The sequence below is a fragment of the Vidua macroura genome, chromosome 1 (assembly GCF_024509145.1).
Source record: "Vidua macroura isolate BioBank_ID:100142 chromosome 1, ASM2450914v1, whole genome shotgun sequence".
Taxonomy (NCBI): domain Eukaryota; kingdom Metazoa; phylum Chordata; class Aves; order Passeriformes; family Viduidae; genus Vidua; species Vidua macroura.
In genome coordinates, this window is record NC_071571.1 from 84,664,225 (window position 1) to 84,683,629 (window position 19,405).

The following is a 19,405-nucleotide window of genomic DNA, read 5'->3' on the forward strand; positions in this document are numbered from 1 at the left end:
CCACTGATTGGTTTGACCCAGCTTCCTGGAAAAAATTCACTTCCATGTCAAACCACGACACATGGGGAAGTTTTTGTGGGCATCTAGGCTGTCAGTTTCTTCACTGATTTGGCAAGGACTTAATCTGAAAAGTCAGTTATTTACCAAGTCCTGTCTGTAATAACTCTCAAGCAGTACTGTGAGTAACAAGGGACATTGTGTTTTTCCCTGTTATCTTCCCCCAACAAATAGTAAACTCAACCAGCACAACAAGTTTGCATTCATTATTGCAATTACAGAATACCTCCATTTATTTCATATTAAACTTTGTACCATGGTGCTAGATTACCTTCCTCACTACACTTGACCTGAGGACATCAGTACACCAAGGCCTGGTGGTACCATCAAACAAAGCACCAAGATTTTTGCACAAATTAGCTAAATTTTTGTACATATATAAAGGATGTAGTACACCAACTATGCAGCAGTGCAGTCAGTATTTTACTAGGGAAGAGAGGCAACATGGACTGGTAAAGATGAAATGGAAAGAGAAGATGAGAGAGAAGCAGGAGTTTTATATAAACTTCTCAGCCCACACCTGCTGTATGACTTCAGGCCATTCATTTCTGTCCTTTTCCTTCTTTCTTGGTCACTGAAGGATGTATAATTCTAGGGATCCCAACCAATTTTTTAGCATTTGTGCAGTGCCTAGATATGGACACCTAGTTTGCATCTGGAATGTCCCAGTTCTTAGTGCAAACACAGCAATTAATATGCCTTCTGTTTTTCTGTTTCCTAATTCAAGTTCTAGCCCAAAGATTGTCTACTCTGACTTTTTTTGCTCTGCTCTGTCAGCTTGAAGCCTAAATCATGAATTTTGAGCCATGTAACTTCTCTCATTAGAGAGAAAACTGTATCACCAGCCCCTGTGATTTCAGAAGGTCCTGAATGTAATAATCTCCAGTAATTAGATCTAAGGACAGAACACTTGGGAATCTGCAATTCATGAAACTTTCAATATGTTACAAATCATAATTTACCCAGCTTCTAAAATGATGACATTATCAAATGTATATGTATTAATTTAAAGGCCTCATTGGGACTGTAATTTAACAAGAGCAACAAAATAATCCATTGCTCACCTGGTGCCATATCACAGTAACTTGCTAAGGGACACAGGGACTTCTACAGTAATGTAGGGAAGGATAATGACAGGAAAGCAAAAGCATTTGAACATAGTAATTAGCAGAATTTTGTTATAGATTGGTAACTTTAAATCCATTAACTCTGGCATCCAAGGTGCAAACTCAGCATGCCTAATGTGGCCTGGGCACTTCCATGGGTACTGTCTCTTGTGAAATCACTGGTGGATATAACAAGGCACATCTTTGGGGACAATCAGTGTAATGTTGTTCTTTGCTATCAATTCACCTCTTTTTGTGAAACTTTGAGAAAGCTACTCCTTCTTCAAGTTCGATTGAGCTTACAAGCAGGTTCAAAAAAAAAGGAGGGAAGTAGGGTGTGTATGCATTATGCATGAAGTGTCATTGCGAAAGCTTCAACTTTTACAAACTGGAGAGTAATAATGAGAAAAAAGAAGAGGGTAAAGAATAGGAAAAGTTTGACAGTGTCTTCTGGAAAGCATATCACTGAGGCCTTTGTGTCTAGGGGTTTATGCTCAGTAAATTTTGGAGAATATCACTTAAGCTCCATGATGGTTCTCTGAGTGTGCAGACTGTTAAGATTTTGGATTTTTTTTTTTTATACTACAGGATCAAGTGCCTGTAGGTAATCCTATAAACTATGGGGAAAAGGGAGGTTTTTGCAAGATATTGTGAATTCCTTATCTTTCCAATTCTTGATATAGGAAAAAATTTCATTATTTTTAAGGCTTTGTCTTGGTAGGAGACAAGAGTTTATAACTAACAACACTATAATAAATGGTTTTACCCTACACTATCAATATTAACAGAGTATTTAAATAAGAGCAATGTTTTTAAACATATTTTTATTTTACATACATACATATTCAAGAAAACTTATGTTGTTATTAAAATAGTTCAACAGAAAACAAATAGTAAACAGTAAAATTCATGTTACTGAAGTTACAAAGAAAGTTAGAGAATGGAAATAAATATTGGTGTGAATTACAATACTAAATCAATTTTGCCAATAATAATTCCTGTTTTTCCCTGTCTTCCTGTAAGGTACATAAATTTTTTTTTTTTTTTTTTCCAATTCCATTTGTTCACTAAATTTAGGTCAATGTTTAATACAATAAAAAGTCAAGAAATCCTGAGAGAACTGGAGAGAGAACAAAGCTGGGTTTTTGATTTTAGGGGGTTGTTTTTTCTCCAATAATACTAAAGAGTAAGGGAAGGATTAGATGTATTAACTCAAAATGTGGAACAATATAGGAACCAATTTTCTTATAAACCTTTTGATTGCTGATATTGCTTTTATTGAAGAACTTTACTGTGAACAAAAATGTATTTAGAGAAATTTAAATATTATAAATAAATAAACCAATAATTTAATCATAAATAATAAAGGGAAAAGTAATAATGATCTGTAATTTTAGCTAAATTTTAGATTATCTGTGAAGAAACCTAAACACAAGCCTAGGAAACATTTTGTTCACTTTTCCAAAACAATGACAATGTAAAAACTAAAAACATTGGTAGTGCATTCTTTGGCTTTGCAAAATAGAAGAACAAGGTAAAGTATTAGGAATTCTTTATACAAAAGATTGTGTAATAAAATGTTTCATATTATTTTCTGCATGTCCATGTGTACCTACATGCAAAAATATTTTATCTCTCTTTGAGCAAAATGACACAAATATAAAAAAAATCTTCTGAGTCATTATTAACATACATTTAGCCTAGGCTACTGAAATTATGGTCAAAATACGGGCATCAAAATATATTTAACAATGTTTCTTATGTCCTGTAATTACAAGCACAAAACACTGCACTTTGAATAGAAAACTATTTTTTTCCTCAGAATTAGCCCATATGCACAGGTCCTGAATTGAATCCTCCTTGCTCTCCAAACGTTTCACTGTGCAATTTGAAACATCATGTAACTATTCTGATTAACATGGTAATAACACTTTTCTGAAGTTTATGTTGCCAAAATCTCTATTAGAGATGCAACAGTAATGTAAAAATAGAAAAATTAAAAGTAGTGGAACTTGTAGACATCTCATTTACAAAAAGGCAGCTGCTAGTTCCCTCTAAGGTGAAATATGTGCATCCAGATCTCTGCAGAGCTTGTAGGGCAAAGAAAGTGATATTTTCAAAGAGAGATTTTTTTTAAACAAAACAGTCTTCTTTCCAACATTTTGAAACAAGCTTCCATTATAGATACATTTCATTAGGATACTTACATTAAATTAAGTATTTTATTTCTATTTTTATGGTTTAACTCCAGATGTAATCTCAGCCCCGCGCAGTTCTTTCTTCATTCACTGGTGGGGTGGTGAGGAGAATTGGAAGAGTAAAAGTGATAAAATTCATGGCTTGAGACAAAAACAGTTTAATAGGTGAAGCAAAAGCAGCACATATGTAAAGCAAAACAAGGAATTCACCCCTTCCCATGAGCAGGCAGGTGCTCAGCCTTCCAAATGGAAGCATGGCTCCATCACACATAATGCTGACTTGGGAAGACAAACACCATCACTCTGGACTTATTCTTCATCACTCTTCATTATTCTTCCCCCAGCTTTACAGCCTAGCCATGATGCTATATAGATGGTATGGGGTCAGTTGGGATCAGCTGATCTGGCTGTGTCCCCTCCCAGCCTCTTGTGAACCCCCGGCCTCCTTGCTGCTGGGGTGGGGTGTGAGCCAGAAAAGGTCTTGGCTCTGTGCAAGCACTGCTCAGCTACAATGAAAACTTCCCTGAATTATCAACAGTTTTCAGTACAAATCAAAACCTCCTACTGTGAAGCAAATTTGCACCCCAGTCAAAACCAGCACAGCATTAGATTTTTCCTAATAAAGAGACAAATCATAAGCTAAAAGGGAGTTACTAGAACATAAACCAGTAGCAGCAAAAATCTTGTTTAAAAGATGTTTTCTAAACCTATGACTTCTAAAGTTCAAACCTCCCCTTGTTCTACAGAGCTTTTTTTTTTTTTTTTTTTGTATTACAGGTAATAAGCAAAACATAAACCAAAAATTCAGTATTATTTATTTCCCAGCATGAAAACTGTGACTTACAGAAGTGTAGAACAGTAGTGAAGATCCTAAACTCTAAATGACAGAGGGAGGTTTTAAGTTTTCATGAACACAAAGCAGAAAAATATTATATCAATATTTGTGAAAAACTAATTAAGACAATTTTAAGTGCAATACTGTGTAATACTTCTTCAATAATTACTTATCAGAACTAAAGAGGCATCAGAAAAGTGAAAAAAGAATGAACAGGAATGTGTCTTGAGATCTTTGACAAGTGGCATAAAGAAAACAAAAAATAAAAATGGAAAGATGAAAGCTAACCTACTTTAAAAATAGTTATGAAAGCTTGCTTTTCTTTATTTATTTTTTAAGAGTTGTTTAAACTGCTTATTTATAATTGAGCCTTTCAAATACACATGATTTGTTAGAGTAATATGTACTTCAGCTTTGTCTCTCACTTTCTGTCTTCAGATTGACTGCTATTTGAAGGCCTTATTTTATATGGCTGGACTAATGCTATTGCACAAATTGCCACCTTTTCAAGGCTGTGATTTCAACCTGCCTGAACAACTGCCACTTTAGCACCACAATAAAAAACACCTTTCATATAACAAGTCTCTTCCTTTTAGGAAGAATAATGAAACAAAGCAAAATAAAAAGGCACAACCATCCCTTTTCCCAGAGGAGTCATGCTTTGGGGACACCTCCTCCCCTCTCACCTTCCAGAGTTTCAGAGCTGCTGCACCGGCACGGGCACTGCAGCACACGGCTGCTGCGGCACTGCTCCCCCCGGGCACACCCTGTCCTCCCCCCTGGCCTCTGCAGACAGCTGTCACCAAAGCCAACCTTGCTGTCGTCTGGGGTTTTCCAACACCCACTCCCCACTTGCACTGGGGCTCCTTTTCTGCTTCCCCTGTCCAGCTTTCCAGGGTCCCATGGAGCTTCCTCCTCTTTTCTCTCCCCATCTCCTCACAGGAGGCAGGTGACACTTCCTCCAGGTGTCAGGTGATCTTTCAGGTGATTCCCTGGAGTGCAGGGTTGCATGTCTACACTGGGGTATGTGCATAATCCCAGATTTTATCCATATGTTAGACTATAAGAGGTTGTCTTCAGTACTCTCAGATGTCCAGATCATGTCTGCCTAGCTCTGAGGTTTTGAGTTTATGTTGTAATTACCCAGTCAGAGAACCAATTTTAACTTGGCAAAAGATCCTACATTTCAATTCTTGTTGCTCATACAAAAGTCACTCTTAAAAAATATTCATGAAAATTTCAGTCCTCCTAACCTACAGGAGTAGATATTTAATTAAGTATTTTTGAGTAATAGCCAGCTATCTTCAGCATGGATGTCTCTCACTGTCTTGACTCTGATCTAATGGAGATGATCAGCTTAAGTTACTCCTTTCCAGAACAATTTTTATTTCAACTACTGAGTTCCCTTTTGCTTCCCATTCAACTGCATCCTATAAAATTAGGCTAATCCTTAGTAAAACTAGGCTAAAACAGAGAGAAATGTTTTGCGCACATGACAGCTCTTATTTAAATAATAAACTAATACAAAGCTCTCATCATGCAGACAAGACCCAAAGAAAAGGAAAGTCTTGAATGGGATACAGAATTTGATCCTCATCCAATACAGAGTTGCTACTGTTGACTTGGGGAGATCAGAGTAGGGAAACTTGGAGTTGTATTTTTATGCTGAGTTTGTTCTGCAAATAAACAGGATTTCAGTCTCCAGGACCTTACATGGTACAGCATAAGTATACAATTTCTCATTTAAAATATTGTTAGAAGCTGCCTTCAGATGACAGATTTTCATTATTCTCTCTCCTTGTTTAGACTTCACTTCACTGAAGAAAACACAAAACATTTCTTACATATCTGCTATTTAACCATTTGGACTATAACATATTGCGATTTGATTCTATGACATTAATTAAGTGGTCAGGTGTCAGTTCTGCAAGGGTCCTAATGTCACATACAATTAATCACTTAATATAACTACAAATCTGAATAAACAGAGACTGAAGTCCATTGAGAAATCCTTAAGAAAAATAAAGGAGGATGTTTACCTCTTACTTAGCCCAGTAGGCTAGGATGAGCTGCAGTTTGTTGTTACAAAAGTGCTCGGAGGCTTTGCCCTTCTTGCTACAGAGCAGTGTCTTGAACCATCAGCTCCAGCTGATGATCCGTGTTCTATGTAAACAGGGGTGGGAGAGGCAGTGCTCCAACAAAGAGAGCCCTGGATTCTAAAGAGCTCAGATATTGTTCCAAAGTTTCACCTGGGAACACATGAAAATGTCAGAAGCATAAATTGGCTTCTCTCTGCTCTTTATCACAGACATAACATTGCCTTCCCAAGGCCCTTATTTTCTTCTGCCTCGCTCTAGCCACAAGCAGCTGCTGCTGAACAGCAATGCTCACAGGCTTCCGAACTCAAAGATAGGTCCATCATTCAAGTTGCTCTTCTGCAATCAGCAATGGGGTATACTGGTTGCTCACACCAAGTCAGGGTTTAAACTACATAAGGCATAAAATGTTGTAGGTTTAGACACGGCAAAGATTAAATTCTTTACTCAGAGGTAATGAGATGGTAGTTTGAAAGGAAGTACTTAATTATTAGTAGTCAGATAATGAGAAAAATCTATCTTAACTCCTTAGGAATTTGTCTAGAATTCCCCATGCAATATGGAATTTCACTTTATTAGTGCAACCTATGGAAAAACTTGACTTCTTCATATCCTCCAAAACTTGAGTCTTGTATTTTAAAGTTTCAGAGCATTATTTAGCTAGTGAACATCTATCTGACTGGAAGATATGAGGTGATTTCAAGAGAAATATTTTTTTTTAAATTAGATAGGAGTCAATACTTTTTAATAGCAACAACCCAGCAGCCAAGAGTTTAGCACCTGCATCCTCCTGGGGAGCAATTTAAATATCTGGGTTCTCACAATTAACAGGCGTTCATGAAGGTACTTAACTATGAAACATTAGCATCCAGCAGATTTTCATTGCTCTCTTGAGTACTGATATTGCAGTGCTACCATTTCAATGGGGAAAAAAACACAAACCAAAACAAAACTGAAAATTATACCTAGCCTAAAAATTTCAGATACAGTGCTAAATACATTGGGAAATCCAGCCCTAGTCACAAGTAGGGCACAGCAGATGTTAAAGGGCTACAGTGGCAGAGGGTTAGTGCAGCTGGGACTGTTCTGGAACATCTGTAAAGCAAAATTCAGAAAATAAGATTATACTGATATGTCATCTAATGCAGCTTAAAAATAAATAACTACATAAATAAATAACCTTTTGGGCTCCAAGCCTTTGCTTAGATCCTGAACAAAAGTAGCTTTAGCTTTTCTTGTGCGTTACTGTCCCAATACTCCTTCAGCAGTCATTTCATAACAGACCACCCTGTCCTTTTTTCCTTTTTGTATCAAAAAAGTACAAAGGAGAAAAACGCAACTATATTTAACTTCAGAACTGTCCATCAGCTATGCAAAAGCATAAGTAGGTATTTCAACTAGTAAACCACGTACCACTTCGCTGCTAGAGCAGGCTGGCAGGGGAGCGCTAACGCACAGTACTGCGTGATGCTGCGGCGCGGGCAGCATCACACGGGCACAGCCCGCCCGTCCCGAATAAACGCTGCTCAGCCGCCCCTGCCCGCGCCCGGGGCGGCTCCGCCACCGTGTCCGCAGTTTTGTGCGGCGGTGCTCGCCCGGCCCCGGCAGCAGGGGCGCGTCCCGCACCGCAGAGAGAGCCCGATTCGCCGCACCGGGCCGCAGCGCGCAGCTCGCGTCCCGAACCGACGCCCCTAACACCGCCAAAAGTTTCAGCCGCCGGCGGGCGGGGCCGGCCCCCAACGCGCCCACCTGGCCCCGCTTTCCCTCCTGACAACCGCGGGCCGTTCCCGGAGCGCGGCCGCGGCGGGGCCCTGCGGCAGGAGCGGGCTGCCCCCGCCCCGCACACCCTCCGGCGGCGGCAGGGGCGGGCAGGGCCGCTGCACTGCCGCCCCCCGGCGGGCACCGAGTCCCTCCCCACGCCGCGCCCTGCCCGGCCCGCAGCCGCGGCGCGGAGAGAGGCAGGGAGCCAGGCAGGGAGCGCCCCGTCCTGCCCCGCCGCCCCCGGGGACGGGGGCGCCCGGCCGCCATGTGAGAGCAGCGGGGCCCGTGGCGGAGCCCGTCCCCGGGGCGGCGGGGCCGCACCGCTGCGGCCGCCGCGCCGCGCTGCGGGCTCGGCACATCTGCGGAGGCGAGCGGGCAGCAACAAGCCGCCGCCGGCCGCCCGCCCGCGGCCCCGCCATGGGAGCCGGACGCGGGGCGACGCTCGCCGCGCCGAGCCGCCGCCGGGGCTGAGCGCGGCGCCAGCGCAGGTACGGCGGAGGGAGGCACGGAGGCATCGCGCCGTGCCACGGGGGAGCCGGCCGGGCTGGGGAAGGGGCCGGCCCGCCTCCCTCACAGCTCCACCGGGAGGGGATCGGGCGGCGCTGCCCGGCCCTTCGGAAAGTTTGGGCGGGCGGCGCGGAGCCCCGGCTTGCCCGCGGCGGCCGGGCCGGGCAGCGCTGCCGGGCGGGCGGAGCGCGGTGCCCCGCGGTGCCATCGCCGAGGGCCGGGGAAGCGGGCGGGTATAGAGAGTGGCTTTTAGATGGCTTTGGGGAGCGGTACCGCGGAGGTGGGGTCGTGCCGGGAGGCTGCAGCGGCATTTCTTGTCGTGGCCGGAGTAATGTACGTATTTTGGTTTGGGTTTGGTTTGTTTGTTTGGTTTTTTTTTTTTTTCCCGATTTGGCGTGCAATGTTTCAGGGAGAGGAGCCGGGAGCTCTGCCGAACTCCTGGAGGATGTGGGTTAAATGAACCTCGGCTGCGGAAACTCGGAGCGGCTCTACCTTGTCTTTCGAACACGGGCGAGGAAGAGGTGGTGTTGTGTGCTGGTTTGGGTAGTTCGGAAGGGAGGTAGTTTGTCTTTGCTCTCTTTAGTGTGCTTGGTTTTACTTGTCTGTTACAGAAACGTGCTCGCTGGTAGGTATTTAAACAGAACCCAAACCAACGTACTTCAGACTGAGTAAGAGGTTAATGAAAATCATCGTGTGTACAGACAGTGAATAGCACTCGACTGGATAATTTCTATTCCGGACCCTGCTGGATTTTGGGGAGCTCCATTTAATTCATCGGGCGTCCGTCCTCTTCACTTGTTGTCATTTGAAAGTTAAAAATAACCCCCCAAGCGCTCTGAGTTTTGCCTGCACCTGCCTTTGCAAACGCTGACTCCCCGGAGTTCTGCGTGGTGCTCTCTTGGAGCCGACGACGCCCGGTCCGTGTCCAGAGCCCTGCTATTTATAAGACTTGGCAGAGCGGGGGAGGAGGAGGAGGGATGCAGCAGCAGGCTGTTTGCCTTTTGCATAAACTACCGAGGCAGGTTGCATATTGTTTGAGATGTTGCATCGGTGGAGGCGAGGCGGGGTGCGGGGGGGAAGAAGTGCAGAAGCTGAAGTATTCCTAATCCTTCTTTTCCTAGGGACTGTGGCTTTATGAAGCGCTTCCCTCCGATGTGAATGCAGTGTCCCCTGTGGGATGCAGTAGGTGATGCCCAGCTGTACTGCAATGGCAATTGGAGCTTTCTCTAGTTCTCTTCTCGTAACCTGCTGCCTCATGGTTGCCCTCTGTAGCTCCACCGTTCCCGTACAAAAACTGTCCAAGGCTCAAGACAAACAGGAGATAAAGGCGAGCCAGGAAAAGAGGGATCACACGTCTGCAAGGGACAGTCAGACAGATCCAGGGAAAATGAATGAAATCGGCAGGAGCGGGAGGGAGGAGGGTAGCAGAGACTGGAAGAGCAAAGGAAGCAGGAACTACTCGAACAAGGAGTCTTGGACTAAGCAAAAGCAGGCTTGGAGCAGCCAGGGGACAAGCAGTAAATCTGTGAGCATCCAAGTGCAAGAGCAAAGGGATGCTGCTCCTGAGGAACCTCAGGTGGCAGAAGATTCATCTCTCCCAGCATCGGTTGCGAGCGTCACTCCCGAGCCTCCGGAGGAGTACGCCTATCCGGACTACCGTGGGAAAGGCTGCGTGGACGAGAGCGGCTTCGTCTATGCCATCGGGGAGAAGTTTGCGCCGGGCCCCTCTGCCTGCCCCTGCCTCTGCACCGAGGAGGGCCCGCTATGTATCCAGCCCGAGTGCCCCAGGCTCCACCCTCGCTGCATCCATGTGGACACCACGCAGTGCTGCCCGCAGTGCAAGGAGAGGAAGAACTACTGCGAGTTCCGGGGGAAAACCTACCAGACCCTAGAGGAGTTCATGGTAAGGAATGAAGCCAAAAGTCTTTTTGTGGGTTATTCTCTTGTTGAAAGTGGTATTATGATCTTTAACTGTTTTCTCAGAGGGTGTTCTGTGTCTCCCCCTCCTCTTCACAATTTTGTGTTATTATTACTTCTGCAGTCCTGTAAAATATTCCCATTAAACATGACCTTTCTTCCTCTATGGTACTCTAACATTTTTAAGAGAGGGTGCTGATCTTTATTAATTCCTTTGGTATTTACAGTAAAAAATGCTACTTGGAAGGATGCTACTCAGTGGTGTTATGGATTTCGTGAAAATTTTCAGCAATACATTTTTTCTTTATTAACTGTTAAACTTCTGCCTTGCAGGGATCAAGCAGGGTTTTGTGGGCTGACTTCTATTCCTAGTAATCAGTTTGTGATGATCCCTTCTTTTTTAACAGTAATTTCTTTTTCCTTATTAACTATTTAAGTAGTGCTGCCAAGGTTGCATAATGTTTGCTTTCTGTGAATGACTATAGGCCTTCTTTTTAATAATAGCATAATTAGCAGTCTCGATTGCAGTGATACCTAAAGAAAGGACTTGAAAAGCTTCATGTTCAGGGAAATCCTTTCAGGCTGGGGTCTTTTTAGCATTACTGTGCAAGGTTGTTATCATTGAAAATGCAAGATGTTACAGTGCACTCAAAAGTTTTGGAGTTGGGGCCAGTTTTCTGGCTGTTTACCTTGTCTTTTTCCATTTAGTATTTTATTGTGGTTGAGACCCGTGAGCAGGCTCTAAGAATGGCTTGTGAGATTTCCTGTGAGTGACTGTTAGATACAGGGCTGTTCCAAAACCCATTTCTGAATACACTGGAGAATTTCATGCTGAATATATTGAGGGGAGTATGAAATATAATTCAAGGTTCTGGAAGCTGAGCCCCTCTCAGGGTGGAGAAATAGAAAGTGTGTTTTTGAAGGCTGAAATAACTTCTCACCTTTGCACTCTGGTACTTGCATGTTCCTGAAAACTTAGCTTTGGTTCATAATGTCTTTCCGTGATCTTCAATTTAGGGGAAAATAAATAACAGAGCAGAGCTACTTTCTCCATATAAGTAAGAGCGTTGTCCTTTGCTCTTCTCAGGCTGTAATGTGCAGAGAGCACTGGTGAATTGCAAGGTATGGCAGAAAACATTGTATCATCCATCCTCCCTTTTTCCATGTCACCCTCAGGGGTTGCATTTAACTTCAGGGTGGCAATTTTCTACTTAAGAGGAAGCAGCTACCTTAACAACAGCTAGTTGGTGTGACCTTTTCCGAGATGGCTTGTGAGATCCTTTCTTTCCCAGCAAACTTAATTCTTGAGGGGTGGCCAAAAGATGAAGCTTCTCCACACTTTCTCCATAGGTCAGTGTTTTAAAGGCTTCTCCCTGCTTTTCATTCACACTCCTCTACAGAGTTCCATTTCTTAGCCTTTTTCTGTAGTGGTGTTGTATTAATGGCTGTAAAGCAAGCCTAAACTATTGTGTTAAATGTGTGGTAAATGTGGAACCTTAATGTTCCCTGGTACATTTGAATATGGCTGACAACCTTGGTAAAAATACAGTGTTGAATCCATTTATAGAAATGTCCTGAAAAGATTTTGGGTTTCAGCTTTCTTTTTAAGTCCATTCAGCTTTTAGCCTTTGTCTTCATATCTTCCTCTAATGAAACATTACTGCTTTGTTTTACCCAGCTTTAGAAACACAAGTGAGAAGGGATGTCTTCTCAGAACAGCAAGGAAAGTTATTGATGCAATTAGGCAGTGGAACTGCAACCTGATTATTTTCCTATGTGAGAATCTTGGTTTTTAGTTGAGATTCAGTGTTGGTTCCAATATTGTGAGCACAAGCTATAAATGCAGCTGTTCACCCAGGCCACTGCAATCAGTGGAGTTGTCTGGCAACACAAAGTGCAGATGTAGTCAGGTTGCTGCTGCTTAGTGGAAGCAATTGCAAAATGAAAGCAACTGCACAGTTTCAAAGGTAATTTTTTGAGTTTAAACTTGATGGTCTTAGGTTACTAACATTCTATCTCTTGATTAAGGTCAGGGAAGGAGTTATAAATGGATAGTGATGTGATTTTTCTCTGCATCTGCTCCTACTATTTGTGGCAAAGAGTACCAGACATCACTGAAGGAAGAAAAAGGTGACCTCCTAACATTTAAGTGACATTTTTGTACAAACATTTATGTATAGATGTGTAATTATGCATGCAAGTTTGTGAGTCTGCTTATATAAAATTCCTATATGGCTTGGCATGCAAAGAATTGCCCTGACTGGAGCCAGAAGCTGAGTGTGCCAGGGAATTTGAGGCTTGATGTGTTTCTTCTTTGAATTGCAGACCATCCTTCAGGCTTTGCTTGCATGTGCATGTATGCGTGCATTTTTGTGTTTTCAAAAAGGACATGGATGTCAGCACAAAACACAGCTTGGGTATAGGGAAAGTCTCATAAAGCTGTTTCCATCAGCACCACTCTGGTCACCTGTGGATCTTGTGAGGCAGAATAGCAGTGTGATCACAACATCCATATTAGTGGAACTGGTACCAAAATCTTTATTTGGTGAAATGCAATGGGTATTAAAGTTCTGTACAGAAGCTGGAGATTTCTAAAGCACATGGTCCAAATCTTCCAAGTAAAATTTGAAAATGAAGGCTGATGTATGAAGTCTTACAAGAATCAGGAATTATCTTCAGAAGTGTGATGTTTTGGAAAAGACCTATAATTTTGAAACCTGTTGCTTTGTGTCTTTTAGAATGTCCTTGCTACCACAAATGGTATTTGTTCTGTGAGTAAGTTACTTGGAAATCTGGAGTCAGCAAACCCAAATGAGTTTTGAAAGATCAGTGGTAATTGGAAGGCACAGAGGAGTACTACTCCTCTGAAGGCACAGAGGAGTAAAAGCACAGCTGTACATTTATTATTGTCAGTGTAACCCCATTCATGTTCCCCTGATATCTGTCAGTGGCAAGAAAATATTGGTAAAAATTCCAGCACAAAATAAAATAAATTTTGGATTATGATTGATTTTTTTTTTAATTTAGGTGTTTTCAAGGCTCAAGGAACAAAATGTAGATTGTATACCTATTATTAATCCGGCTTTTTGTTGGTTTTGTTTTGATGTCTTTTTGGTTTGTAATTAAAGTTGGACATGTGGGTGGGGAAAGCTCAAATTGCTTTGGACTACGAATGATTCGTCACTTCTTAATTATGACAATTTACATTAACCTGCTGGATAGACCTACTGCCCTTACTAAGCTACAGCTTTCTTCACACCGCCCTAGTGGAAAACTTAGCAGTTTACACAGTAGTGCGTTTACTCTTTTACAGTGCCTGCAACTCCTATACCTCTGCTCATAAACTTCCCTTTAAGCAGTTCTAAAGAACTAGGGTTTTTTTTGCCATCTGTAGTCTATTTCTACAGGTTTTATGGCTGCCTGGTGAATACACAAGACTTCTGTTGCCTCTTGTTGTCTTCCTGCAGTTTTTTTCATAGGCAGAACTGCTGCTACTACAGAGTTAACAGCTTCATCTGTAGACCATGGAGACATGGTACCAATAGTTGTCAGAGATTGCTATTATTTTCAGTCCAGCCTGGTTATGTCAGAAGTGCTGAGTGTGAGCGCTGCTGGGCTGGTCATTCCCCCAGGAACAAGTGGGATGGATGCTCCTTGCAATGACTGCCACTGGGAACTGCACTGCAGGGAATGCGCTTGCATTGCATGAGTAGAGAGGGGAAATGAAGGACCAAATGTGTCTTTTCATTCTGATTTATTTAGCTGCTGTTACATACAGGCACTGTCTTATTGTCTCTCTCTCTAGTGATAATTATGTCTCCAAGTATTAAGCTCCATTAAGGTGCAGAAAGTGGGGGGTTTTGTACAGTTCCTGCTGTATCCTGATGATCAGTAAAAAGCAATGTGCTATTGTTTAGTCCAAGCATGAACAGATAGTGGCTGACACTGATACCATTTTAGCAGCCACTGTGGTTTACTTGCATGCCTGAAAAGAGCTTTGTAGAAATAAGCTCATGGAGACCCTCCTTGCTGCTGCCATTGCTCAGGTTGGTGGGTTGTACAGATGACAGTACTCACCAAGGGTGTACTGTAAGTATTCCCCTGAAATCCCATGATGTATTACACTAGAACTGCAGTATCACATTAACAGTGCACTCTGTTCATGAAAGATGCAGTCTTCAGGTGCTTGTGCTGTATAGAACAGAAATGTCTATCATGAATCATCATTATTAGATAAGAATTAGACCAATTTTTTTTTCTCAATCAATAGTAAATGGCTTATTTGTCTGAGAATTTCAGCCTTTGTCAAATTTGGAAATCTAGTAAACCTATATAATGAGAATATGCTTAAATTTTACAGAGGAGAGATTTTAGGAATAACATCTCTGTGTTGCCTTGTTTCCTGATTGTTATCAGATACTCTAGTTTTTACACCACTTCCAATATTGACATAGCTACTAAGCAGTGTCCTGGACTAAGGAATGTCTCTGTTGTGGTAACTACTGATCTCATTCAACTTTGATGGTTGGCAAATTTGCATCTTTTCCAAGTCATGGCAAAAAGTATTAAATTTGATTGAAAGCTGTAGGTTTGCCTTCTTGATTCTGATCCTTAGAACTGAGTGCTGGTATTTTTTTTTAAGTGGGATTATATATTGTATAATATTTTTATATTAAAATAATATTAAAAATCAGTCTTCCTTAAAAACCATGTTTTTATAATTTAGTAAGTATTGTTTCTAGATATAACTCTAGAAGAAAGGAGTGTTGCTATTGACTTAATACTTAGGAGCTCAGGTTTGCTGACACTCAAAACTTCATGTGTGGTTCAAGTGATTACTTGAAATACCTGAGCCTTTCAACTCTGAGCACTGGATCAGAACCCTCCTCATCTGCTGACACTCCAGCTCTGGAAGTGAACGTGACAGTTTAAAAACAATTACAGACAAAGTTGTCCCAAAGCCTGCAATAAAAATCTTCTGCACTGGACTGTCAGCCTCCATGTGGGATTTCCTAAACATATGCGTGGTGTTATCCTTGGTAGAGTGGAAAAGCAAAGAGAAAATGTAAAGTGAGTAGCTAAGAAAGGAAACCTGAAATAAATAATAGTAATAAAAGCAGAAAGCAACACAGCAGGAGACCCTATTTAGGCTTTCTAAGCAGAGGGAAGGGCGTGAAAGATATCTGAGTGCATAAGTGAAAAAAAGCTTTGGCAGGTGGGAAGGGAAGTAGCAAAGCATGAATGAGCATTTAGTTGGAGATGATGCTTTGCAAGCATCAGCATGTTTGAACTTTGGAAGTGAGAAGGATGTGAGAGGCAAGCAAGCAGAGAATGGATTTGAGGAAAAAATGTGATAGGCTGCCTGAAAAATAGGGAGAAGAAGCAAATGATCTGCAAGTTAGACATCTGGGTGATTCTTCAAAGTGAATAATTATTTTCTTTTTTAGATTTTACTTTTTTGTGCTCTTATTGGAGAAGTGAAATGGGGGATTGTCTGCATCAGCTGGAATCTGGAATGAAAAATGGTCCTTAATAAGAACAACCTCCTCATTTAGTAAATCAGTAATCTGCACAGATTATAGATTTAGAGGCTCACTAATGACAACGTTCAGCTGCATTTTCATCCTGTGTTCTGAGCATGGGCAGCCATGTGGTGTTTTGGAGTGCAGCAATGACATTTACAGTGTAACATTTATTGCTCTTCAGATCCTTGCTTCCCTCTAGCTTGTGTGGTATGAGGATGTCAGCAATGCAAGTGTGATGTGCCTGATGAGGAATGCTGAGGAGGACAGCTGGACTTGTACATGTGGCAAGTGCAGACATTTCAAAATCCATTCTTTACTAAAGAGAGTCTTGCTACTCTTTTGTTGGGAATTAATTTCTATGAAGTAGGTCTTTCAACTAACTATCTCATGGTATTCCTATTCTGTAAGAGTTCTTCAAACCCAGTAAAATTTCACTAGGTATAAAGGATTACCTATATTTTCCTTCACCCCTTTCTTTGAATTTCAACTTCCTTTCAGAAAGTTACAGGTATTAGAAGAATTGTCCAAAAACAATCAACCTATGGGAAATACCTGAATTCAAAAGGGTGGGTTTTTATCCTGACTTCTCTTTAAAAAATATAATTTTCAATAAAATGTAACTTCCTGCTACCAAAATACTTTCAAACCTGAAAAAAATCCCAGTAACTATTTCCATTAAAAGAAGTTTCAAGCTTCATTTAGCAAAACTTTTCTTCTTAAAATACATTTGTTTTCTCTAAATTATTTTTGAACCTCTAGTAGAACTAAACTAGATTATGAACTTAACTTTTAGGAAGTTCGTTGGAAATTCAGTAAGGTAATTTTTGGTTTATTTGTATTAAAAGTCTTCACTGTTGTTGTTTTCAACATCCCTCTGACTTTCCTATTTGGTGTGTAGGTTCAGAGAAGAGCCTGTTTTGTTTTGGTTTTCTTTTCCTACTGTGGTTCTATAATTTTGCAGGAGTCCAGTCTTGCTCTCTGCATTATTTAGGCCACAAAACCCATTTGTTTTAGAGTGGGGAGGAGAAAGACGTGAAGAAAAGAACATTTCAGATGAGAAGGGGGCACTGCACACTCCAGGAGTGCATTAAGTGGAGGAGTTAAAGGGTGACTGGGTTTGTGTTTCAGGTTTCTCCGTGTGAGAGGTGTCGCTGTGAAGCCAATGGCGAAGTGCTGTGCACGGTCTCAGCCTGTCCGCAGACCGAGTGTGTGGATCCTGTGTATGAGCCTGACCAGTGCTGTCCCATCTGCAAAAATGGTGAGTGATGGCTGCAGAACTAGGAGGAGGCCTCTCTTGGAGAGATCCATGGTGCTCTGTCCTGCTTTTGAAAAAGGATTCAGATATTTGTCTTTTTCCTCGAATGGACATGGAGTTGTGTATGGGTGGTGTAATCCTGTTGTGAGGAATCAGATCTCCCTTGGTTGGGGTGGACTCAATTATGACCTACGTGGATTTTTGTTACCCAGGAGACAATTAGGATGTTAATACCAGCTGTTCGTGTATCTCTTGGATATATAATTCACACGAACTCATTGTGGCTGTGTTTTATCTGAGTTCTGGAACTCAGAACTCATATTATCCACCTTTCAAGATGAGCAGGAAAAGCTACTTTTGTTCTCCATTCATATTTGTTTCCCTTTCAGATATTCTTCTCCTTTTTTTGGTCTGTTTTTTTTTTTTTTCCTTAAGGCAAATCAAATGTACCTTATTGAGCTCATCTAATTTTCATAACTAAATGAATTAAACTCCCGAATTTAATTGAATATTTTTTGTAACTAAATTAGACAGAAACTCTCTCTACTCCCAGCAAAGGCTTGCATTAGATCAAAATCTTAGTCTATTTAGACGAAAGAAATTACATGACATACTAGCTCATCACTTATAAAGAAGAAATTATAATTTATTAATAGAAATGAAAGCTGCAAAATATCAAATGAAATTATATTTAAAATTGAAAAAGACATTTTAAAATAATCAGATAATGTGCACACATCTATTATTTCTCTTGAATAGGTAGGTTTCATTGCATTAGCTAAAACAAACTGCTTAAAACTGTGGGAAAGTTCGGGGAGGAGAGAGTGTTCAGCATATGGTTTCCACAAATTCAACAGTAGATGATAAGGGATTGTTAATTGCATTGGAGGAGTTTCGTTTGTATGGATATAAAAGTAATTGCTTCACATCCCTTAATTGGTTGTTACAACCCTGAAGGAATTTATTCTCAGCTGTACAGCTTAAGGGCACTCTTGTTTCTGGAGATGAGGATAGGCATTTTTCAAGGCATTTAGGGACAGTTCCTGAGAAAGTCAGAGTTTGGAAGCTGGTGGTGTCATAGCTTGCTACTCCGAAGGTTCCTTTAGCACTAGTTTGATGGCAAGAACGTCGCTGACATTGTTTGTGCCATGCTCTGTTGCAGTTCCCCAGGTGAAAGTGACTTTAAGCTGGCAAAAGGTCTGTTTTCAGTGTCAGGGATGGAGTTTCAAGCAGAATAGTTAAGACTCTGTAGTCTTTCTCGCTGAATTTGTCCGGTGATTGTAACAGTGTTTGGAGCTGCGTTGACCTTCCATCAGCACGCATTCTCCCACAAGCAGCAACATAATGCACAGTAGTGGCAATCCCCCACTGATGGCTCTCTTTTGTGTTAAGGTAGCAGTGCAGGGCTTGGCTTGATTGTTCACACAGATTCCCTCACACGTTTCCCAGAAGTGAGGAAAAGTTACCAAAAACTGTACATGAAACATACGTTTTGTTGTAAGGAAGCTGCCTTTTCAGAGCTGTTAAAGCTGTATTACCTGAGTTCTACTAGCAAGAAAAAGATGATCCTGCCCTCAGCCTCTGAATCCCCAATATTGCTTGTGTATTTCTCCCATATAACTGTGAGCTGGCATCTCTGACCCAGTTTCAGACCAAGGTGACCACAGCTGCCTGTTTCTAGTGAGCTGTACTGTCACTTCTCTGCATCTCAGAGAACCAGCAGTGGCTTTCCTTGTTAGCTTTTAGATGAAGAAGAAAACCATTAGCAATAACAACAAGACCAAGATAGCTCAGAAGCAGCTCAGCTTTTCTGGTTCAGCAATTTCAGTATAATGTCACAAAGAAACTTCTTAGGAAACCTCTCCATCTGGGGAGTGCATTTAAAAAAAAAAAAGGACTTTTTGCTTTTAGAGCCTATTTTAAAGTGTGGTACACGTGCAGTTCTCTAGGAAGTTCAGTGAATTGCTAAATGTTTTTAATTAGATTGGAGCAAAAACCTACTGAGCAGGAAAACCTAGCCTGCCTCATCCTCTCATTTTCAAGCCTGCTGGAACAAATGTGCTGTGAATGTGAGCTGGAGAAACAATCATTGCATTGTGCTTCAGGGTTGATTGTTACAGCAATGACATCAATGACATCATGTAAGTG

At 41.6% G+C, this 19,405-nt stretch overlaps 1 protein-coding gene across 3 annotated transcripts in view; it reads left to right on the forward strand.

The window, feature by feature from the left end:
* VWC2 (von Willebrand factor C domain containing 2) overlaps positions 1–19,405 on the forward strand; it is a 78,146-nt gene that overhangs the window by 15,390 nt on the left and 43,351 nt on the right. Inside the window, exons 1-3 of one of the 3 annotated variants that reach the window (XM_053979029.1) lie at positions 8,321–8,541; positions 9,682–10,463; positions 17,131–17,260. In XM_053979029.1, the coding sequence (XP_053835004.1) occupies positions 9,750–10,463; positions 17,131–17,260 (844 nt within the window). In that variant the 5' untranslated portion in view covers positions 8,321–8,541; positions 9,682–9,749. Of the gene's footprint in view, positions 1–8,320; positions 8,542–8,876; positions 8,894–9,681; positions 10,464–17,130; positions 17,261–19,405 lie in introns of those variants that run through there. The other 2 variants (XM_053979038.1, XM_053979047.1) reach the window with 2 other exon arrangements.